The sequence below is a fragment of the Vipera berus genome (genome assembly GCF_964194415.1).
Source record: "Vipera berus genome assembly, chromosome: W".
Lineage (NCBI taxonomy): Eukaryota > Metazoa > Chordata > Lepidosauria > Squamata > Viperidae > Vipera > Vipera berus.
The window spans coordinates 58,136,329-58,161,432 of NC_138210.1; the positions used below are offsets into that span (position 1 = coordinate 58,136,329).

General features: G+C 43.4%; 1 protein-coding gene across 1 annotated transcript; it reads right to left on the minus strand.

Annotated features, from left to right (window-relative positions):
- Positions 1-3,145: 3,145 nt before the first annotated feature.
- LOC308676319 (uncharacterized protein) lies at positions 3,146-22,604 on the minus strand (the record flags this gene model as incomplete). The annotated part of the gene is made up of 5 exons (XM_081342132.1): positions 22,550-22,604; positions 17,897-19,169; positions 11,741-11,867; positions 6,619-6,681; positions 3,146-4,458 (listed from the first exon to the last, which is right to left on the minus strand). Exons 2-5 carry the CDS (start codon positions 18,992-18,994, stop codon positions 3,146-3,148), a joined length of 2,601 nt encoding a protein of 866 aa, XP_081198258.1. The 5' UTR covers positions 18,995-19,169; positions 22,550-22,604.
- Positions 22,605-25,104: the final 2,500 nt, after the last annotated feature.

Sequence of the window (25,104 nt, forward strand, 5' to 3'; positions counted from 1 at the left end):
AAATTTTATTATCACTCAAATATATTTTAAAGTATTTTTTAGTTTAGCATTTTTTAGGTTAAGGATTTAGGTATGCTGTCTAATATGATGTACTGTAGTAGTGCATGAAGTTGTTGCATCAGAAGCCTGGAGATTTTGAGTGCTAGTCCTGTCAATGACCTTGGTCCAGTCCAATCATTTTCTCTCAGCCTTAAGAAGGCAGTAGCAAACCACTTCTAAAAATCAAGACTGCAGGGATGTAAATCCTTTAGCCACCAGGAACCAGACTGCCTCAATGGACCATAACAACTCTGCATCCAGTGTGATTTTAATGTTGTAATGGAATGCTTAACAATAGTTTCTAGCATTTTACCTGACGCTTACCTATATCTTATTGCTGTTGTAAAAGTTGCTGTGTTGAAAGGAAGTATAGGGGATATTTTAAAAAGTAATATTAAACTAATGCATGACTGCCTAAAATTGTGATAAAGCAGTTTCTTTTGAAAATCTTGAGCTCCCTCTAATGGTATAGTGTATGAACTATTGTGTGAGGTAAATATATTTCAAGATTTTTTCTTAACTTGGTATCTTCTAGAAATATTAAATTATAATCTCATAATTTCCACTTCGGGTAATGTTTTTCTACAAATTATGGGTGTTCCAGTGCAGGACCGTACTAGTCCAAGTAATCTCCTGCATAAATAACCCCTCCACGCATCCTTAGAAACATACAGGATTACTTCAAAAAAAAAAAGGATTTGGAATTACGGATTACAGATCAGTTGTTATGCAAACCAGAGCTGTTTGTTAGGATTAGGATTCAATGTATTGTGAAAACTCCCCAAATGAGTTAAGTCAGTAACAAGGTTAAATGCTTAATAGGTTAAATACAGTCAATGACAGCAGGAACACCACACTTCAATTTCAATTAAATCCAAGAAGAGAATTTCTCTGCAAGGAAGCAAACTCTCAACAAACCAAATGAGTGCCAATAGAAAATGCAGAATAGGTACGAAAAAGCACAGCTTGGAGTAAAGGTATTCTCGGGTTTATGAACCATTCCAAAGCAAGGGCCACAGCCTGAAGTTGGTCTTCAGAAACTGCACACAAAGCACTAATTGTAGAAAGCTCTTTATTCTGAAGTTATTTCCAAAAGGATGTTCATTCTTCAGGAATTCCAGTTTCAAAGGTGGATCAAAAAAAAAAAGTGGTGGTGCTGGTGGTGGAGATTTAAGTCTCCCTTACTATTACAAAAACAATACAAAGGGGGGAAAAAGATCTTAGAACCAAAACTCAAAGTATGGCCTTCCCTCACATCTCCAACACTCCTGAGGTTACCCTTTTCATTTCAGTTTCAAATCTCCTTCTCTGTTCACATTTGATAACAGTTACTAAAAATGTATTCTTTGCTGCAATCTGGAGACCAAATCTTTTACTTTCTTAGTTTTATGTCCAAATAGTTTTTAGGGAGTAAATCCCCCTGAAAGATATAATTCTAAGTAAATATACATAGGACTGCACTATTTCAGAAATGCAGAGCTAGGAGGTTAAGGCAACATCTGTTTTCCAACCCTTCACATCTCTACTCGTTCCCTCTACCAAGAGGCTATTTTGGAGGGAATTTTTCCCCCCATAGAACCATCGCTCTGGATCTCCTTCCAGAGGAGGCTGTGTTGATATTGTCATTCCTCACATTTTAGAAATACTGTGGTGGTTAGTTTGTAAAATCATCCCTGATGATTTTAATATTACTTGGTTATGAAACAACAGCTTGGTCCTGCTGTTATTTTGTAGTGATTTCACTGTACTGCAATGTGGTTTGTTTTAATTCAAAGCCTTACTGGATTAAAAAAAAATCCCAGATAAATACTTTAAAAAAATAATAATAAATAATAGTGCAGCCTTACAACTCACATCACCCCAACAGCATGACTGTGGTGGATAAGGGTAAAACAAAATGCAGAACTAGACATCTGCAGAGTCCCACGTGGGGGGGAAACTATAGCATTACAGTGAAAGTGGATGTGCTCTTTTAAAGTGGGGTTTCTCAAACTTGGTGAATTTCAGATGTGTGGACTTCAACTCCCAGAATTCCCCAGCCATCATGCCAACATTCTGGGAGTTGAAGTCCACATATCTGAAAGTTGCCAGGGTGGAGAACCACTGCTCTAAAGACCCAAACACTGCCATATTTCTTTAAAAAAAATAAATAATTTGGCCCCCAGGGAAGGAAATTTCTCCCAAAATTTCCCAAGAAAAGAGGAAAGGAAAAACAGAAGTGCCACGGAGAGTAAAAGTACCTCATTGAAAGTATCTTTGGAGAGCCAGCCATGTTGTCTTCCAAAATCTAGATTGATTAGCTGATTTCTTTGCCTTGGGAGGATTGGTAGAAGAATTGCCACCAGTGCGGGTTCGCTGGTGAGCAGCCAGCTCTGAAGGCCATATGAAATAATAGGTTGTATTTCGTTCCAAATCAGATTCTTGCAACGTAAGAGATTTTTATTATTATTATTTTAAAAGTGGGAAAGGTCTGTTTTCCCCACTGCAACAGCACATGTGGGAAAAGTGTTACTGATTTCTTTCTACATACGAACAGTGTAAATGAGTCCTCTCATCGCAACAATCCCGACCTGACCCACATATGTGCCACAGAAAGAAAAAGTGAAGAAAGTGAGGAAAGCAGATTCTGTCCAACACCCCATCACAACCATGTGTTCCAGGGAAACAAACACTGCTCTGTCTGCTAGCATAGCAAGGGGAGACCCATCCTGGTTATCAAATGTTTCTTTCCCGCCACAAAAGCTTTGCAGCAGCCAAATCTAAAATTAGGACCACGGGGCTAACCTGGCCACCAAGTTACTAGACCTGTTTCTGGGGGCAACCCTGTTTTTCAGCCCAACTACAAAGCAACACTTTTTCAGAAGTGTGGGCATCTTGTCACAGAATCCTTTACGTGGTTTGCACAATTCACAGCCCCTGTGCTAGCGTTCTCTTAACAGGCCGTATGCAATCCTGAAACATGTGCCTCTTGGACCCTGCCTGTGATACAGACTCTCCAGGTGGTGAAATAATACATCACGAGAATCTCTTCCAGATGTTGTGATCAAGCTGTCCCACTCACACATCCCATGTTCCTTCCGAAATTACTTCCCTACCACTCAACGTGTCAAATTGTGACATGGATAGGACTCTGGAGAGGATCAGCAAGGCTTTCTGCGTTAGCAGGGTTTATCATGTCCAGACCTCCACTGGACTCTCTCAAGTGGATCCGCTGATGGTACATCATGCTGTGTCTCCGCCTAAACCTCACTCCGCAGTCACCACACTGATAGGGCCTTTCTCCCGTGTGGATTCTCAGATGCCGAGTGAGGTGTGACTGCCGTCCAAACCGTTTTCCACATTCGATACAAGGGTAAGGTCTCTCGCCAGTGTGAGTGATCCGATGTCGAGTCAGATGGGATTGCCGACTAAAGGTTTTCCCACACTCCATGCAAGGATAGACCTTGGTTCCCAAGTGGGTCTTCTGGTGTCTTGTGAGACCGTAGAGATCATGGAATATTTTCCCACACTCCAGACACTGGTAAGCTTGCTTCTCAGTGTGGGTTCGCTGGTGAGCAGCCAGCTCTGAAGGCCATATGAACCCCTTCCCACACTCTGTGCAGAAGTACCGCTTTTCTCCTGTGTGGATGCGCTGATGTGTGGCAAGTTCTGATGGCCATCGGAACGCCTTGCCACATTCTCCGCAAAGATGGCGTTTCTCTGCCAGGTAGGGAGGGTGATGAGGTGGCTGGCTGTTGCTGTTCTCATAATCAGCAATGAGAGGCAAACCGTTGCCTGCGTGGGTCCTCTGATGGGCCGCCAGCTCCGAGGGCCACTGGAATCCTTTCCCACACTCAGGACAGAGGTAGTGTTTGTTCTTGTTGTGAGTTTTCTGATGAGCAGCGAGTTCAGAGGGCCACCGGAACCCTTTCCCACACTCAGGACAGAGGTGAGGCTTCTTGACTGCATGAGGTTTTACCATATCACCACTGGGAGGGGCTTTTTCACCTATAAAAATATTCTGGGGCATATTGAACTCGGGGGGCCACTGAAGCAAAGTGTCAGCATCGATAGTGTAGTGCGGCTGTTCAACAGCATGGATCCTCTGGTGGATGACAAGCTCCGTTGACCAACGGAATCGCTTGCCACATTCGATGCAGACATGGCATTCCTCACCCATGTGGGTTTTCTGGTGCCTGGTGAGATGTGAGGATCGACCAAACTGTTTCCCACACTCAGCGCAGTGATAGGATTTGGGCCGGGTGTGGACTTTCTGGTGCAAGGCCAGCTCTGACTGACAACGGAACCGTTTCCCACATTCAATGCAAGGGTGGCGTTTCTCTCTTATCCGTATCCTCTTTGGAGCCAAATGCTGTACTGCTCCATTGCGTCTCTCTCCAAATCCCAGCTGAGGATCTGCTCTATTGGGAGTCCGGGCACCTGCTTTGATGTGGGAAAAGGAGAGAATTCAAATAGTTTATAGACATCATCTAGCTTTGCTGACTCAATAAACCCTTGACCAGCCAAGTTACTATATTCATTTTACAAAACTGACTGGATTAATTACACAGATTTTCTTAGCTAGCCCTCCTCAACCTGAAACCGTCTTGGTGACTTGAGACTACGTCTTCCCCAAGACAGGAGTTATGGCAGTACCTGGCTCATCTGCTCTAGATGTGAAAGCTAGGAGAGGGGTGAGGCTTGGTTAGTATTTAGATGGGAACTGTAAGCTAGACTAAGCAATCAAAAGTCATCACGGAAGGAGGCAATGGTGGGCCATTTATACATGAAATCGCCAGGAGTCAAGCTCTGCTTGAAGCCTTTGCCTTATTTCCCTTTGGTCATATTGTCAGAAACTCTAGGGAGTTGTAATCTCAACATATTTGGGATTACACAGTGGCTCAGTGGGTTAGGACGCTGAGCTTGTCGATCAGATGGTCGGCACTTTGGCGGGTCGAATCCCGAGTGCCGCATAACAGAGTGAGCGCCTGTTAAACGTCCCAGCTTCTGCCAACCTAGCAGTTCGAAAACACGTAAAAATGCAAGTAGAAAAATAGGGACCACTACGGTGGGAAGATAACAGCGTTCCCTAGGGGGAGAGCCTTCTCTGTGGGTGCGCCGACCCTCTGGAATGAGCTGCCTACGGAGCTGCGGATGGCCCTCGACCTTTGGTCCTTTCGCTGTGACCTGAAGATGTGGATGTTTCAACAATCGGGCCTGGACTGACTATGGTTTTAAATTTGGTTTTATGGGGTTAAATTACTATGTATCTAACATATCTACTGTTTAATTCTTTTTTAAATTTTGTATTTTCATGTTCTTTTTTAGTTTTTATTGTTGTGAGCCGCCCTGAGTACTTAGGGAGAAGGGCGGCATATAAATATAATCAATCAATCAATCAATCAATCAATCAAAAATGCAAGTAGAAGAATAGGGACCACTACGGTGGGAAGGTAACAGCGTTCCGTGCGCCTTTGGTGTCGATCAGAAGGTCGGCAGTTTGGCGGGTCGAATCCCGAGTGCTGTGTAACAGAGTGAGCGCCTGTTACTTGTCCCAGCTTCTGCCAACCTAGCAGTTCGAAAGCCCGGGGTATTTGCGAGACCACCTGCTGCCATTGTCAACCTCCCATCGCCCGGTTCGCTCCCACAGGGTCGGCCTACTCAGAGTTCTGTCGGTTAAGCAATGCCGGCTGGCGACCCCTAGGGGGAGAGCCTTCTCTGTGGGCACGCCGACCCTCTGGAATGAGCTGCCTACGGAGCTGCGGATGGCCCCCGACCTTCGGTCCTTTCGCTGTGACCTGAAGACATGGATGTTTCAACAATCGGGCCTGGACTGTCTATGGTTTAAATTTGGTTTTATGGGGTTAAATTACTATGTATCTAACATATCTACTGTTTAATTCTTTTTTAAATTTTGTATTTTCATGTTCTTTTTTAGTTTTTATTGTTGTGAGCCGCCCTAAGTACTTAGGGAGAAGGGCGGCATATAAATATAATCAATCAATCAATCAAAAATGCAAGTAGAAGAATAGGGGCCACTACGGTGGGAAGGCAACAGCGTTCCGTGTGCCTTTGGCGTCTAGTCATGCCGGCCACATGACCACGGAGACTTCCTCGGACAAGCGCTGGCTCTTTGGCTTTGAAACGGAGATGAGCACCGGCCCCTAGAGTTGGAAACGACTAGCACGCATGTGCAGGGGAACCTTTACCTTTACCTGGCGCATTGTGCCTGGTACACAATAATCAAAATAAGATTATCTGGATGCAGAAGAGAATCTGAATTCATCTGCTTCACTGGTGAGTACTAAATGAGCTCGAGCGCCATTAAGGACAGCAGCCTTCAGGCAATTACCAAAAATCAATGCCTTTTACTAATGAGAGACAGTGTTTTTGGAGTTCAAAGAACTGTAAAGATTTTTCATTGTTAAAGCCAGGGTGGCCAGCCTTTTGATAGCTGAGGGCTGCACTCAGATTGAGGTAATGTTACAGCGGTTCAAAATAAGTGGGGTCAGGAGGCATTATTCTGAAGTAGGAAGACTCATCCTACTTACAGAATTTCCTCCTACACGTTGCTGCAGAAGATCTTGGCCTGAACCTCACCTGAACCTCTTCCTTCTCCTTCATCAGCAGAAGAATCCCAGGTAGCTTCTGTGTCAGAAGATCCTATGCAAGAAAGGAAAAAAGCCAAACCTAAAGCTTACTTGAAAATGTGCCTCAAGATATGTAAAGAATACTCACCCAGATGTTTTTTTTTAGATCTTTTAAAAGGAAAGCTGGCAAATCAAATATTTATTATGGTCAAAGACCGGCATAAAAGAAAGCTGGCAGGTTTCTGCCTGACAATCCTGGTTAGTAATTGTCCATATATATTTTTTAAAGCGTTATTAAATTTTTCAGAATTACAATCTTTAGAGCTTAGTAAACAACATGTTGTCTGGGTTCACATATTTAACATTAACTTCTTCAACATAAGTCTATTCACTACTGCACAGTCCAGTATTTTTTCCCTGATCCTCCTTTCTTCCCCATATTTTTTCCATTTTCCCCTCATGACACAATTACAACTATTGGTACTATTGATGTAGACAGAGTTAAATATAAACATCTTCATCATATTTTACTAATATTATACAAATAACAATAATATCAATTCATTAATCAATATCCTGCTTTTCGTGCTCTTGTTAAGGTTTAATTTCCCATCAATATTTACAGTATCTTTGTTAGTTATGATTTTCTCAATATTAATTACATTTATATAGCTAAAAATTTTGTTCATACCAATCCTCCTCTTATTTTCATATTTCCCATATCAAAAGAAGAGGAAAAAATGCTATTTTAATTCTAAATCATATTTCATTATAAAAGTCTAATTATAGTTAAGGGTTATCTGTTCTTTTAACCATATTCAAACAAGTACTGAAACGTATGATGCCCCCTCTAATAGGTCAAATTTTCTATTTTTTTTAATCTAACTCTAGCTTTCTTTCTTTGCCAAGTAGCTTTCCAAGCCAAGGCAATGAAATCGCCCAGGAATTTTCTATTTTTGTGAAAGTTGCTTGGCGTTAGAAAGACAATTTAGGTAGGGTATTTTTGAGGGGAATTCCACTCATTTATGTTTCTTAAGCAATTCCCACCTTCCTTCTCCCGCAATTTCTCCCCTCATCTTTTGTCTCCCAAACTGTAACATTTCCCCTGATAGCTCTATGTTCCATCCCCCCAAATCTTCTTCCTTGTCATCAGGTGCATCTTGCAATCTTAAAGGGTAAAGGGTCTTTTGCAATTTCATTGTTATGGGTAGGTCTTGTAGTATTTTATTTGTGTATGGTAGTTTATATTTCCCTTCCTTCATCTCTTCTGTCTCTAGATCCATTTCCTCTGCTTCATTTTCCGACCTCTGGTTTATTTGTTCATACTTTTAGTTGTTGTCTGGGAGCTTTCTAGTTGCAGATTTAATTTGGAGATTTGCTCATTTATATTATATAAATTATTTTTAGTCTCATTGTGGTTCCTTTTTATGTCCTCTTTGTATGCAACAATTGTTTGGTGAATTAGCTGTAATGTAGAGTATATTTCCTTCTGAAAGTTATTTGTTTTTTCTTGAGGCATCATTCCTGGAGATCCTCTAATATCACCAGACTCAGTTAGAGTAGAACAAAGTTTCCTCTAGCTTTCTGGTCTTTATATGCAGCCTTTATAATCCAATAGGTTTTAGAATACAAGTCCAGTCCCAAAAGCAATATTTTATAGTGATCCTTTGTCTCAGGCATCCAAAAACTGTCAGTCAGGCAAGCTTATAATCCACAATGTTAAAGTGTTCAACCTCCCTGAAAACATCTCAAAAGTCTTTCCCAGCCAGACGTAATCAAAGGTAAAGTTCTTCTTTCTCTTCCACTAGCTCTTGAGATTAAAAGTCCAAGCTCAGTGAGTGTTTATAGTCCAACAAGGTCAGGGTGATAAGTATGCCAAAATATTTTCCTTTATTACCAGCTCTTCTCCCTTAGGCTAGGAATCACCAAGCAGGCAGGAAGCTAGTTATAGTGCTATACTCAGATCCACCACTAGATGACATTCAAAATACATTTTCTACTCTTAAAACAAAGGATTGATTTCTTATGTTTCACCTCAATTTTTTTTTCCAAAGAGAGAATCTTAACAATTATCTCAGTTCTCAAATTTCAAAACTGTAGCTTTATGTTAAAAAGGTAAAGTTTCCCCCGCACATGTGTGCTAGTCGTTTCCGACTCTAGGGGGCGGTGCTCATCTCCGTTTCAAAGCCGAAGAGCCAGCGCTTGTCCGAGGACATCTCCGTGGTCATGTGGCCGGCATGACTAGACGCCAAAGGAGCACGGAACGCTGTTACCTTCCCACCGTAGTGGTCCCTATTTTTCTACTTGCATTTTTACGTGCTTTCGAACTGCTAGGTTGGCAGAAGCTGGGACGAGTAACAGGCGCTCACTCTGTTACGCGACACTCGGGATTCGACCCGCCAAACTGCCGACCTTCCGATCGACAAGCTCAGCGTCCTAACCCACTGAGCCACCGCATCCACTTAAATATTACTTAAATATTAAAGTTACTTCCACTTAAATATTGTGTATTTCTGTCCCCCATAGAAATTAAAACTCCTCTTCCATTCACATTCGGAAGTTTTTAGCTTCTAGGGAGCCTTTCCCAGGAAATTCAGTTGTAAAATAGTAAAGAAAGGATCAATATTCTCACCCAGTTCCAAACATGCTGTTTACGATGTGTTAATTGGTGCTTTTCTTCTTTGGTTGTCAGCAGCTAATGGCTGGTCATAGGAATGTAGCCAGTCTTTCCCCTGGCAATTTGGAGGGCTTTTCTCAGATCAAACGGAAAGACCCCATCTCTCTGTGATCGACAAGACACCCCTCCTTCTTCATCGCCTCTTTGGGGCGACTTTAGGCCCTCTTTAGGGGCCCCAGCAGGGCAAAATTGGACACGGAAGGCAGAGCCCTGCCTTCCTATGTCCGTCTCCCCGTGACACAAAACTGGAAGTCAGTAATTGTCCATATTTTTCAAAGACCCTGATAAGGTTGTGGAATTCAATGCCAAGGCAGCACAGAAATGGATTGCATTATCCACAGAAAATGAACACACACAGTTCCAAATTCACTTCACTGGAGTTTCGTGAAAAAAAGGCTCTATGTTGTTTAATGGTAGCCCAGTTGAAAAAGAAAATTGCAGGGATATAACTTGGTTGCTACCTGCAAACCATAGGCTTCACAAATTACCTCTGCATGTGCCTGTTCCTGGCTTGGTATGCATCTACCATAGTTTAATCCCCAACCATAATCAGCTTTCAGTTCTGTTTTAATAATTCTATTGTTTATATGAAACAGTTTATTATACTTGAGAAGGATGTCTATGGAGATTCTCAATCATCCAGGTCATGGTTGTCTCAAAGAGGCTTTTTAAAAAGGCAATTATACTATGTTTTTTTCCTTTGCGGAATAAGACGTTTCACTTCTGATCCAAGAAGCTTCATCAGTTCTGATTGGATGGGGGGGGAATGAAAAAATTAGTTCTGACAGGATGTTGGTGGGGGAGGGAGTAGTAGGATTATATTTCTTTGCAGTCATCTGGTCTTTAGCACTCTCTCTGAGAGCTGTTGAAGCCATTTGGGGGTTTATCTGTGCCCTCATGGTCAGAATGCAAATGGGTGTGGAATCTTCTTGGAACTGCTGAAAGAAATGCATTGTAGACAGGAGATGGATGGTGTCGTATTCCTCCCCCTCTGTTGAGGGAGAGCTGTTCAATTCATTCATAGATGGCCTGTTTTACCCCTATTTCAAACCAATAGTCCTCTCTATCCAGAATGTCATAGAGGCCATCTATGTTAGAATTGAACAGCCCCCTCTTAGCAGAGGTGGAGGGATACAACTGTTCTGTACCAGCCTGCTACCGGCCCTGCAGAAAAGGCAGGGACAATCCCTTTTACAAGAAGGCAAGAGGCTGGAACTAAGCCTGCCAAATTTATGGATACAAAAGCAAACAGAACAAGACACGAACCATGAAACAGGAGCTATTCAAGCGGTTGCCTTCAGCAAACCAGCCCTCCCACGCATTCCCCTTTTATACAGTTCAGGGCGTGGCTTCTCTCTGCCTCCTTCCGAGGTGCCCCATTGCCTTCCTCTGTTTACTCCTGATTGACTGCCTCCTGCGTCGGGCATCCTTGAACAGGGCCAGCTGTGGGTCATCTTCATCCACGCTGTCAGGCTCACACAGCTGGGTCTGCGTCGTGACCAGGTGAGAGGGGCCTGGTTGAGGGCTCTCATCAGCAAGCTCTCCAACCCCCTCAGCAACCTCTCCAACACCCCCCTCCTCCTCCTCCTCTGAATCCTCCGACCCAACCCACAGGCTGACCCTGAATCACAACAACAACAGCCATCTATCTCCTGTCTACAATGTAGTCCTTTTGGCAGTTTCAAGAAGATTCCACACCCATTCTGGATAGAGAGGACTATTGGTTTGAAATAGGGGTAAAACAGGCCATCTATGAATGAATTGAACAGCTCTCCCTCAACAGAGGGGGAGGAATATGACACCATCCATCCTGTCTACAACACAGTTCTTTCAGCAGTTCCAAGAAGATTCCACACCTATTTGCATTCTGACCCTGAGGGCACAGATAAACCCCCCAAGTAGCCTCAACAGCTCTCAGAGAGAGTGCTAATCACCAGATGATTGCAAAGAAATATATAACCATCCCATCAGAACTAATTCTTCCATTTCCCCCCACCCACCCCCAATCATCCAGCCAAAACTGATGAAGTTTATTGGATGAGAAGCGAAATGACTTCTTCCTCCTCACAGGAAAAAAAACACAGTCCAATTGCCTTTTGAAAAAGCACCTTTGAGACTTGAGGCTATCACAGCAGACCATGATTTGGTCATATAAGAGGAAAAAGAATGGAATTTAAGGCTCATTGCATTGACAGGTCTTCAGAACTATGGCTATGAATGATGGCATCTGGAGGACACTAGATTGGAGAAGCTGAATTGAGCTATTCTTAAAAGTATTCCTAGTCATCTGTCAGGATTTATATTACTGTATACATTTTAGGTCCTAGGTGTTTCCCATTTTATATACAGTAATCCTTGCAAGGTGGGAATGCATACATCAATAATAATTTTAAAATGAATTTAGAGAAAGAGAAGCAATTCAAGGCACTAAATAGGTGGGTCAAAGGTTCCTTACCAAGCAAACATATGTCTACATCAGCCTGCTGTCCAGCTTCCATGCATATATCTCCATGCTCAGTATCTGAAGGAACTTGGTCTTCATCAGGAAATGTCACCACCACCTCCTCAAATAAGTCAGAATCCTGAAGATTGATCAAAGAGGCACAATTAACAAAGAAGCCAAAAACTGTTTAATACTAAGCTAAGCACACTTAGAAAAATCAAAATAAACATTTCCTCTCTGAAAAAGAAAATAAAAGGAGATACTAAATTTGGGCCCGGCTCTCCCGTAGGGGGGGTCTCTATTCCCCATACAGACTTGGTAGTTTGGGGGAGAGGGAGGGGGGAATATTTACATTTTATTTTAAAACTCCATATTCCTGGGTGGGTTTAAGTAGAAGGTAGTTGCCATCTGCAAAGGATGATGTAGTAGATTTCTGTTCTGAACAAGGGTTGGATTAGATCAGGGGTGTCAAACTCAATTTCATTGAGGGCCACATCAGCATTGTGCTTGCCCTCGGGGGGGCGGGGGGGTATGGCCAGGGTGGGCGCGGCCCACTGGGTGGGCGCAGGTGGAGTGCGTATGGCCTACTGGGTGGGCATGGCCAGCTCTACATCATTGGCATCAAGGGTGCCTATGGGGGCCTGAGCAGGAGTGGGACAGATCTGGGGGTCCCTGGCAGAAGGAGGGTCTCTGGGCCAGGGCCAAGGCAGCAGGGACCATTTCCTCACTGTTTCCAGGATGGCTTCGGGGGCCACATGAAACCACTTCGAGGGCCGGATCTGGCCCCTGGACCTTGTGTTTGACATGTCTGGATTAGATGTTTTCCAACCTTACCTTCTATGAAACTAGGGAGAATTTTTTTAAACAGTCTACCCCACAAGGTTGTTGTTCTAAGAAATAGAAGAAGCATTACTATATGCATGTCAGCTTGAATTGTACAAAGTAAGCGAGGGATATCATCATAATCATAATATAGAATCTCCCCATCTCACAGTATTCTGCCTTTGTTGCTATTCAGAATGTGGACTGCTTTATTTGCATTTTAGTATCATTCATAGCAAGCAAATTTTTATTCAGTGCAGTCTCAGCACATGAAATCTTCTCCGCTGGAGAACCAAAGGCATACATGGTTTTTCTTCTGCTTTTCCGCTGTATTAATTTTTGGTTTCAATATTTTCTACAAACCTCTAAACCTTTTCCCTAAAGCTGGAGCCCACAGCAAAAATCAGAGAACCCCATGAATCAGTTCCCATTTGGATCCTTCCACTTCCCTTTTCAAACAGGAAAATCACAATTAAAATCTCTCTGGAAAAAAAAGACTTTCAGAAGGCAGCATCATTTCCTAGCGATTATACTTTATGCAACTCTGCTCAATTGTAATTGTATATCCATCCAGTCTTTTTGAAAACTTTGCTTTTTTATGTGCTTTCTAGCATGTAAAAATTTTCAAATTGGCTTTCAATACCTAAACGCACTTCTGAGTCTGTTCCAGCCAACACAGAATCTGCAATGTCCCTATTAAATTAAGTGAAATAGTAAAAATCTCAGATGAACACTACAATCTCCTGAAACTTTTAGCCTTTGAACATAAATTCGATAAATTTAACTTTTTTTTTAAGATTTGTGATTTGAGGGTCAATTGGGCTCATTGTGGATTTTTATGACTTTTTGGTAACTATTTCTATCTGTTGATCCTTTTAAGACAAAGGTGCACAACACTAAACTGTTGGGCAGCCTAACTTTGTCCTTTTATTGGCATTTTAGAAGCTGAGGTCAAAGCAAAAACTAAATTTCAATAAGTAAAATCAAATTTCAAACTAATTAATTATAATTGCAGCTTCCACAAATAATAAAGCCTGAGGTTCTAGAAATGCTACAAGAATTAAGAGAAACTGTATAACTGCATGGATTCTAGAATTCCGGAAAGATGATACAGAAGAGCTGCCAGGCTGGGGATGATGGGGGACCGCGTTTGTTGTATAGCATGAAAACTACATTAAACACTTCCTCAACTGCTTCTGATTTCCATAAGCATATTCCAATTTAAAAAAAAAGATCACGGGTTGTGACTTTCTGCTCCATTATCACAATTTATATCAATGCCTACTTTCTGATTACAGTTTACATTTCTGCAGAAAGGATCTCTTAGAGAATAAACCTAATCTAACTTCTTAGCAGAAACCCGTTGCTTCCAGACTTGTAGGACTACAGCTCCCAGCATCCTTTGTGTAGTATTCTGGAAATCTACTGAAGGCAGCGGATTCAACCCTCTTTGTGGAAGACCAGCACAACAAAGAGGAAATAAAGGGGGGGGGGGTGTTAGATGTTGAAATGTTTTAATTTAAAGATCCGTAAAGCCTACCATGAGATTTCAGTGGACAGCCGTCCAGACTTGAGGAGCCGAGAAAAGAAATGAAAAGGAGGTTCAAAACAGTTTGGTTCTTACAAATTATAAGCATGATGATGGTTTAGAGCAGGGGTAGGCAACCTCGGCTCTTTTATGACTCATGGACTTCAACTCCCAGAATTCCTGAGCCAGCACTATCTCTGAGGCAATCTCTAAAAACATCCTGGGGATAAAAACAAAATGCAACCCATTCCTGATGGGCATAATTTTGCCCAAACTCATTCCAGCTGAGGTGCCTCAGCTTTGGCATCCCAACTATTTATAATTGCTCAGATGTTAAAAGAGACAGCCTAATTGCCTCTGAAAACTACAGCCTCTGCTTCTTTCTTTATGTGGTCTGCAGGGACATCCAAGAATGTAACCTATATCTGATGTGACCCTTTCCTGCACTCTCAAGGGGGGCGGGGGAGGGAAGGGGGAGGGGGAGAGAAAGGAATTCAGAGCTATGTGATCTCCTGACATGTGAACCGTTTCAATCTATTACCAAAGTGGCAGAGAACATTTCAAATAATAGGGCACTTTTCCTAAGATGTCAGCCATTCTTCAGAACAATACCTGTTGGCTTCTGGGAAAAAAGTTAACAATTCTAAGTTTCATGTATATTGAAAACCAAACTCTGAATATTTAGAATTTCTCTGAATTTCTCTAGCTTGAATGTAAGGGAAAAGATTTTTGTTTTTGCACTGCTGGAAAGAAAGGATCACTTCAGATTTTAAATCCTAGAATATTAAATATATATATTTTAGATTGTGACTTATATTTATAAACATAGAATTTATTATACTAAAATGCTCTTGAGCACTGAGCTTGCTCTTTTATCAATGCAATCTAAATGTTGATCAATAAGATTTGGTGTGGTCAAAATTTAATCTGCAGTTTTAAAAGTGAGTTGTTTTACGTGGGTGACCATGTATTTTGGTCAGTTTTTCTCCAGCAGCTTTTTGTTAATGTTTAATTTTTTTCTTCATCTCTTTTGTCGGAAATTTTCACTCTTTTTATTTAAAAGAACAACAAAAATTAACAAATACCAATTAGCAATTGTTATAAGGCTAACAAAATGCTTATGTACCATTCAAAATCACATCAGCCAAAAGTAAATACAGGAAATAATTTATACTGCGCAGTAATTCAAATACAGGTAGTCCTCGACTTACAACAGCACTGAAAAAAGTGACATGATGATTTTTCACCCTTACGACCTTTGCGACTCCATGATTACCTGACCTTTGCAATCCTTATGATCCCATGATCAAAATTCAGATGCTTGGCAACCGACTCATATTTATGACGCTTGCAGTGTCCCAAAGTCATGTGATCACCTTCTGTGACCTTGTGACAAGCAGCCAATGGGGAAGCCAGATTCACTTAACAACTGTGTTATTAACTTAACAATTGCAGTGATTCACTTAACAAATGTGGCAAGAAAGTTCATGAAATGGGGCAAAACCCACTTAACAAGTGTCTTGCTTAGCAACAGAAATATTGAGCTCAAATGAGGTTATAAGTTGAGGACCACCTGTAGAACTTTAAAAAATAGTAAAAATAAGAGTAGAATTAAGCAGGTATCTGGCTTGTCACTAGAGCAGTTTACCATCATTCATTTTTGACTGTCAGGGCCTGTAGCTCATTGACAAAGATATCTGTTTCGTTTATAGAAACTCTTCAGGCCTCTCCATAAAAATTAAATAGCAAATCTGCAAGCTGGTCTCTAGACTATATAGACAAGGAGTGGCAACCAGCTGCCTGCCAGATCTTATGGACTACAGTTCCCACAATTTTTGCCATTGGCCATGCTGCCTAGAGACTTGAGATCCAAACATCTGAAAATGTCCTTGGCCTCACAACACAGTAGAAGATTTTTGGTGGTTCATTATTTTTAATAAAAGTTTGCAGCTCAGTAGCAGAGAACCTGCACTGAATTAAAAAGGTCCCAGGCTCCATATCTAAATAAAAGGATCAGACAACAGGAGTGAGAAAGTCCTCTGACAGTAACTTTAGAGAGCTGATAAAATAGCCTATCACCATCCAGCCTGCAGGCCTCCCGATACATGGGTATTTGTCTACCATTATGTCAAGGAACATTATTATTATTATTATGGTTTGTTGCACAGTGAGCCAAAGGTTCAGACTGGATTTGTCATATGTCGGGTTCTTGTCGAGTACCAGGACATTACTATTCATATCCAATCATTATTTTTTAAAATAATTCAGGGTAGTGGACATACGTAATACTTCCTCCTCCCAGTGTTATTTTTTCCACAATAACCAGAGACTGGACTAAAGTCACCTAGTCATGCCAAGGTGGGAGTAGAACTCATGATCTCCTGGTTTCTAACCCGGTGCCTTAACACTAGACCAAACCCACCCTCATGCAACCTATCTCAATATCTGCACCTGGTTATACTGCTATTTCAACTCTCAAACATTTCAAGTTCAGAACTTGGCTTCCAGTGTTGCTACAATGGAGGCAGAAGCATCCATGAGTCATTTTAAAACCAGGCTCACAATTAGTACACACTTGTAGGATATGACAAAGTTCTAAAGGGCTAAATAGTTCCAGAAATGTCATTTTAATCTCAGTATGAATCAGGTGCTTCAACCAAGAGAAAAGTTTCTTCAGATGGGAACTTCTGATTGGTCTCATCTCCCTGTTTAAGAGATGGGGATACTATGTCCGTAGCAAACTTTCTAACAAAGACAGACAGAAAGCCAGTGAACCTGCACAGGCTGTCACTCTCAACAGACCCATCAACCTGGCGGATGAAAAGAAAACAGTGAGTTGTAAATTCAGCCGCACTGGGGTGGGGTCAGTTTCCACACTGCTAGAAATCTCAGATGGTGCTGAGGATCAACCCAAGGCTATACACACATTTTTATGACAACAGCAATCTGATCCAAGAGTTGTCTCTGCCACTGGTTTGCATCCCTGTAGGAAATCGGGTAACAGCTTGCAAGGAATCAAAAACTCCAGCTCATTCAGCCATTGCCAGAATTTTTTTTCCCCTATGCATATTTCTTCCCCATTTTTTGCACAGGGGCTTGACTGTCTGCTGTTACCCCCTGACCTTCCAAGCTCATGGATTAAAAGCAGCAAGACGTGAGGCGAGCATATGGAATCAGCAGGCCACAGTTGGCTAAGGACAGCTGACATTGCCAATAGATTGCAGTGTGATAGGGCTGCTAAGGAGACAGTGGATTGTATTTCAGACTGCAGATGAGTGATCACACTTTTGGGTGCTCCCCACAATTCTGCAAGTAAAACAAGCCAAGGAAGAAATAAGAATAATCTCAAATACTAGGTGTGGTTTGGTGTGGTTGTCTAAAGCTTCTTATAGGAGGAAATATTTAAAAATGACATTCACCTTGCTAATTTGGAGTACCCATAAACCTACTGGAACCTCCTCGGTCTACATACTGGAAATAGTATGAAATATATACTTTATTTTATGGCTCTGTGATGTTTTATGGGGCAGTCATTGAGATTTGTATGCTTTGAAAGGTAGTTAGAAGGTAGTATCATTAGTCTTCATGAATAATAATTGTGTAATTACCACCAGCCAGGTGTGAACATCTTTTGTTCCAAAAACAAAACATTTTGACTCTCCGCCCTAAAGTCCCATTTCATTTACCTCCCATACCTGCTGCAGGTGTCCTGTCACAGGTGTTTGCCTATGCCAAAGCCTTCCCCCCAAATAAATATAGCCCAACAATGAACCTTAAGAATATACATGAGGAAAGGAAGGGGGAATGAACCATCTTACCTCCTCTTCTGGTCTTTCTGCTTCATTCTGCTTGGCTAGGAACTCCTCAGCTAGGGCCACTGCCCGTGCACAGGTCTCTGGGCTACATTCCCATACCCGACTTCGGATTCCAGGAGGGAGAACAGCTAGGAACTGCTCCAAAATTAGGACATCAAGAATCTGTTCCTTGGTGCGGTTCTTTGGCTTCAGCCAGTGGTTGCAAAGCTCCCAGAGCTGACCACATGTCTTTCGTGGACCCTCAGCATCCTGGTAACAGAACTGCCGGAAGCGCCGGCGTGCAGTCTCTAGGCTGAAACTGCCTCCTCCGGATATAGGTGTCCGTACTTTGCCAATACTCCCTCTATCTGCACTAGCTGGGGAGCGTTGAAGGTCCTGGTGGCTCTCTTCAATGAAAGATGCTCCCCATGAGGATGAAGTATTCCCTAGTTGCTCCAAAGTGGTCGGGAAAGCCTCTGGTTCTATCTCTACTGCAGCAACGTCCACTAACTGAGTGATATTTGAGGTGGCTGCTTCTGGTGATATTAATGGTGGTTCTATAACTTCAGGGAGGAGAGGCTGTGAAGTTTGGGACACTTCCTCCCACTGGACCTCCCAGCGCTGAGGTTGTGGTGCCTCTTCTAGCTGCACTGATTCAGCAGTTGGTGATGCCTCTAAGCCTAGCAGCTCTTCAACTGTTCCAGTACACACCACAAGCAGGGAGTCATCTCCATCAACCGTTCCCATTGCCTCTTGCTGAGGGCCCTGTGGATGTGCCTCCTCCTCTTCATCCTCCTCCACATCCCCTTCGCCCTCTTCCTCCTCTTCTTCTTCTTCTTCCTCCTCCTCTTCCTCTTCTTCCTCCTCTCCCCTCTCTTCTTCCTCTTCTTCCTCTTCATCTGCCTCCCCTTCAGCGTCTACTTCTACTTCCTCAGGCTCTTCCTCTTCCTCCTCAATTGTGATCTCTGGATACATCTCCTGCTCAAGCAGCACCTTAAAATGGAGATCCAGCTCCCCTGATCCCTGCATGGACTCCATTTTGTCTTCTAAGAGGTACACAGACTTGTCCCAATTGTAGACCGAGGTCTGGCCAGTGATACCCCAAGTCTCACAGGCAAACATGGTGGGAAGAGTCTTCTTCCTCAAACTTTGACCATAAGCTTAGGCCAAAGTTGGCCAACAATTTCCAGGAAGCAGAGAGACTGTTTGTTGTCAAGGAAACTGCTCTGTCACAGGATTCCGCCATACATTAAGGGGACTTGGTTTTTCCAAATGTATTTACATGAGTATTTTCTCCCTAAAAAGACAAAAAAAGTAAGCAATTGCCTGAGCAGTCAACAAAATGAAATTAATCATATTTACAGAATTCATCTCCATATAAAGAATGGTATTTCTGAGGAAAAGGTTTTTTTGTAAGGCTTGCTTTGGTTTACTTTAGGACAGGCATGTCAAACTCACAATGTCATGTGATGTCGTGCAATGTATCGCAACTTTTCCCCCATTGCCGGCAATGAAATGGGCGTGGTTTCGGCATGACACATCGGGCCCACGGGCCGGCAGTTTGACATGGCTGGTTTAGGACGATGGATATGTATCCAGTGGCAGAAACTATTTTAAGAAAAAAAATTACCTTGAAATGTAAAAAAAAATACAAAAAAGACTTTACTTTTAAGGGCAGGACAGTTACCCCTGGGTTTCATATATTGCAATTATAACTCAATCATGCTTCAACCATTTAAACCTGTTTTCATTCACTAGAGCAGTTCTCATCAGTCAGAAAGCTTGAGTGCCTAAAAAAAAAACACCAGGCAAATTAAAGACTGGAAAAGTTTAAGATAAGAGTCAATGTCAAAGAAAAACAACCTCCCCCATAACAGCTAACAACTCCTTCACAAAGGCAATGGGGAAAAAGGAGCAATGCTACAGTGATTATTCTGTGCCCAATCTATTTTCAGAATGGAGGGGGGAGAAAGAGCAGAGGATGATGGTTTCAGCTCTCTCCCTGAATCTACACATTCAGAATAATCACTCTTTGTGAATTCTACCACTTCAGCATCTGGAGGTGGGATGAAGGTGCTGGCCTAAAAATCAGGAGATGGTGAGTTCTATTCCCATCTAGCCAACTTGGTAACTTTGGGCAAGTCACTCTCTCTCAGTCCAACTCACCTTCACAGGGTTGTTTGTTCTGGGGAAAATAGGAGGAAGAAGGAGTATTAGGTATATCTGCCACCTTGAGTTACTTATAAAGTAATAAAGGTGGGATAAAAATCTAATAAATAAATAAATAGATCAAATTACAGTAAGTTTGTCTCCTCACTCAAGTCCTTCACCATGCTGGAAACCAGAGTTTAGAACTAACCTCTTTCCAACAGGACAATGTTTCTGGACTAAATAAATGTTCTGATTGCAAAAATCACCTGATATATTATATCCATCTCATGTTTTGAAATGCTAGAGCTCACCCAGCATTGCTCCATCTCCCCAGAAAACAGCAAACCTGTTCCACAATAGTGGAATAGCACCTTCTTTTGCTGCTGTTCAAGTCTCTGTTTGCACAATACCACACACAGCTGGTGATAAAATGAATAATTTACCAAATCTATACAGTAAAACAAAATGGCACAGCAGCCAGGATAATTTTAAAGTATTCATTGTTAACTAACAGAAAAAAGTCAGGAATTTTCTCTCAAGTTTTCTAATTTCCAAACCAAGGCAAAAATAAGATTTGCAATTCCATTTAAAAATCATTTTTGCACAAAATCACAAGGATGCCTTGGTCCCTCCCACTTCTCCCCACTTATGAAGATGTAGCCAGTGGCATGAGATGCCACTTCAGGATCAGGACCATAGAAAAATAATTCATTTTTAATTTCTCTATACTTGAGCTGATTTCACTGTGTCACTTCACAATTGTGGCAATGGTATGCAGGAAAACAATTTCTCCATGATGCTTTGGGGTGAATACTGTATATCAAAATCTAAAGAATCCCCCTCCCCTCAAAAAAAGAACTTGAAGCTATCTTCATTTTCAACTACAGTAGTAATGAATAAAATCTGGAAAAAAAATCCCTAATTTTTCATTTCAAAAACTGCATATCCTTTTTCCCTGTTGCTCCTTGTCACATTGCTAAAGTACTGATCTATAACTGGCTTCTCTGCTAAAGTTACTCAGTTAACATTAGAGAATAAGAATTTGAAAAGAAAATCTAAAGCAGGGCTCTCCAAGTTCCCAACTGAGGCATCATATATCAAACTAACTTTTTCAGTGCTCAAAATAATTAAGACATTTAATCTTTCTAAATAAAAAGAAGCCTCCTCTTTCAAAAAAATGCAAATGATCAAACAATACAAAGCTACTATCCATAAGAAAACCTATTATGAAAACAAGCAACAGTAACAGCAGGGACACTTTTGTCTATTCATTTTTAGATTTACACATTTAGATGTATTGTACAAGGAAAGTTTTTTGGTTTTTTTTTCCAGAATCAACAATTGCCAGAATTGGTGTACTGATTCCAATTTACTGGATGCAACCTCTGTTTGGGACTTTTGACAAACAAGCAAAAACAGTGAAATGATTGTTTTCATTGGTTTATTTTGCCAACTCAATCACAGACTTTTGAGGCAAAGAATTTTTTCACAAAATATATATCTGAAAAATTCTATCCCTCATTTTTGAAACAACGCCCAGAGACATCTCTGGATCACAAATGCATCCCTCCTAAAATATCCATAAAACCTTCTAAGGACAAAGTAGGGGAGCAGAGGATAAGGACTGTTCACCAATTGCCAACTTCCATCAATTGTGGATTTTTTTTAATGTACTTGCTGTTAACAGCAACTTATAAAGGAATTAGCAACCACACAATCTTTCTAATCATTGGAATGAAGGTCCTGGTCGATCCATTACGGAATTCATTCAGAGTCACAGGATCAGAAAGCAGACAAGGCAAATAACAAGTTATCCCTAAATGAGCAAGTCATGTCACTTTTTCTCCAAAGGAGGGCTTGGGCACAACATCACCACCCCATTATTGAAAAGGAGAGTTTTCATAAACGAATTCTCCTCTCTCTTCCCCCTCCCCCACTTCGGACGCTAAGATCCCCTTCCCCATTTTACGGTTTGCAAATTCCTCTTCCTGTTCTCTCCCCCCCCTCAAAGCACAGCCAGCCCCTAACTTTCCCCTTCCAACTTCGCTCCTTGCATTCTCCACTTCCTGTCACCCGCTTTCCAGGAGAACGTTTTCTGCCCAGTTTTTTTTCTCCTCCCCCCCTCTTCCTAAATCTCTGCCTCTCCCCCCCCTCCCCACACACCCGCAAAGGGTTTCTCCCCCTGCAAACACCGTTCGGGCCCCCACCCCCACCCCCTTTGCAAGAGACACGCGCGCACCCACGAAAAGGACCTTGAGCCATTCATTCCCCCCCCCAACCCCGCGCCCTCCCCGCTACGCCCACTCCTCTCCTGCAAAGCGGGGCTGTCGAATGCCCTACGCCCCACGGAGCAGAGCCTCTCGGGGCGCTTCCAGCCCATCCGTTCCCCCCACCCATAGGATACCAAGACAAGGGGAAATGCAGCCATTTTGCCTCTTTGATGTGGTTGGGGGTGGGAAGGGCAAAGAGATGGCTAAGCTTTCTCCCACCCACCCGCTCACTCCTTTCCGATCTTTAATATTATACCCACCTTGCATTGGGGGGGGAATAAAAGGAGCGCCCTCCCCACCTAATCCTTTACCCTGCCTCCTCCTCGTCGTCGTCGTCGTCTCGCACGTGTCTTTATTTTAAAAAAAAAGGGGGGGGGTGAAGGCCCGCCGATGTCCTGTAACTTGGCGGGGAACTTGTAACTTCCCTTGGCGGGGAAGAGCTGGTCTTCCCTCCCGCCCCCTTGCACCAGATGCGGCTGTTTTAGGGGGGGAAAGAGGTTTACAACCCCAAACCTTTTCCCCCCAACCCAAAGGCGGAGCAGGAAGGCGCCTCCTCCTCTTCCTTCTTTCCCACGTGGGCGCCAGGCCATTAACCCTTTCTCCGTCCAGAGATTTAGCGCCACCCTGTTTCCCCCTCTCCCACTCCGCCCACCTGGATGGGATTTTTTCATTTTCGTGGCTTTCAGATCCGGGCACCAGCTTTAAGGTTGGAAGCGGAAAAGTTTTGGAAAACTGACTTTGTCTCCAGACATCTGGAATTAAGAAAAACAATAATCGTAATAGTTTATTTATTTTTATTTTATTTAGTTATATTTATATACCGCCCTATTCCCTGAGGACTCAGGGCGGTTTACAGGGAATTAAAAATCCAAAATACAAAAATTAAGAACCAAATTAAAAAATATTAAATTAACCCTGTAGTCAGTTAAAAAGAACCCCAAATTAAAAATTCCTCCTCAGTCAAGGCCCGAGAGCTCGAAGAGCCAGGTCTTCAGGCCCCGGCGGAATGATCGAAGGTCGGGGGCAGTTCTCAGCTCCACCGGCAGCTGGTTCCAGAGGGCAGGCGCTCCCACCGAGAAGGCCCTATGCCTGGGTATCACCCGCCGGCAGTCTCTTACCGGCGGGACCCTGAGCAGACCCTCCCTGTGGGAGCGCACTGGGCGAAGGGCATTTGATGCCGGCAGCAGGTGTTCCCTCAGATATCCCGGACCCAGGCCATGTAGGGCTTTATAGGTGATAACCAGCACCTTGAATTTCACCCGGAGGGCAACCGGAAGCCAATGCAGCTCACGGAGTAGAGGTGTTACATGGGAGTATCGGGAAACCCCCATTACAACTCGCGCGGCCGCATTCTGCACCAGTTGAAGCCTCCGAGTGGTCTTCAAGGGCAGCCCCATGTAGAGAGCGTTACAGTAGTCCAAACGGGAGGTCACAAGCGCATGAGTAACTGTGCGTAGGGCGTCTCGGTCCAGATAGGGACGCAACTGGCGCACCAGGCGAACCTGGGCAAAAGCCCCCCTGGTCACGGCTCCTATATGGTCTTCGAAATTGAGCCGTGAATCCAGGAGGACGCCCAAGTTGCGAGCCCTATCGACGGGGGGTAACACCTCACCCCCCATCATTAAGGATGGAATAACTTGGTTAACCCGAGATGCCGATATGCACAGCCACTCAGTCTTGGCGGGATTGAGACGAAGCCTGTTTCTCCCCATCCAGACCTGAACCGCCTCCAGGCACCGGGACATCACGGAGAGGGCATCACTGGGTTGGTTCGGGGTGGAAAGAAAAAGTTGGGTATCATCAGCGTACTGATGATACCCCACCCCAAAACCACGAATGATCTCGCCCAGCGGCTTCATATAGATGTTGAACAGGAGAGGCGAGAGAACCGACCCCTGAGGGACTCCACAAATGAGAGACCTCGGGGCGGATCTCTGCCCTCCTGTCAACACCGACTGCAAGCGGCCCTGGAGGTAGGAGGAGAACCACCGTAAAACGGTGCCTCCCACTCCCAGCCCCCTGAGACGCCGCAGTAAGATACCATGGTCGATGGTATCGAACGCCGCTGAGAGATCTAATAGGACCAGGACAGAGGAGCAACCCCTGTCCCTAGCCCTCCAGAGATCATTCACCAGCGCGACCAATGCCGTCTCCGTGCTGTGTCCGGGCCTGAAGCCCGATTGGTACGGGTCCAGATAATCAGTTTCCTCCAGGAACAGAGGGAGCTGATGCGCCACCACACTCTCAACAACCTTCGCCAGAAAGCGAAGGTTGGAGACTGGACGGTAGTTGTTTAAAACAGCCGGGTCCAAAGCAGGCTTCTTGAGAAGGGGTCTCACCACCGCCTCCTTCAAGGCGGCAGGAAAGACACCCTCCTTCAAGGAAGCAGTTATTACTGCATGGAACCAGCCTCGTGTTCCTTCCCGAGCCGCATAAGCTAGCCAAGAGGGGCACGGATCCAACAAACAGGTGGTGGTGCTCAGTCTCCCCATGATCCTGTCCACATCATCAGGGGAAACAGGGTCGAACTCGTTCCAGATAACGTGCTCAAGACCGCCTGATTCCTCCACATTAGACTCTGCCCAGTCAGAGTCCAAGCCGGTCCGGATCCGAGCGATTTTGTCCGCCAGATGATGACTAAACTCCTCGGCTCGTCCCTGCAAGGGATCCTCTCTCACCTCTTGATTAAGGAGGGAGCGAGTCACCCTAAACAGGGCGGCCGGGCGATTATCTGCGGACGCGATAAGGGCGGCAAAGAAGTTAGACTTCGCCGTCCTTATCGCCGCAAGATAAGACCTTATAAAGGTTCTT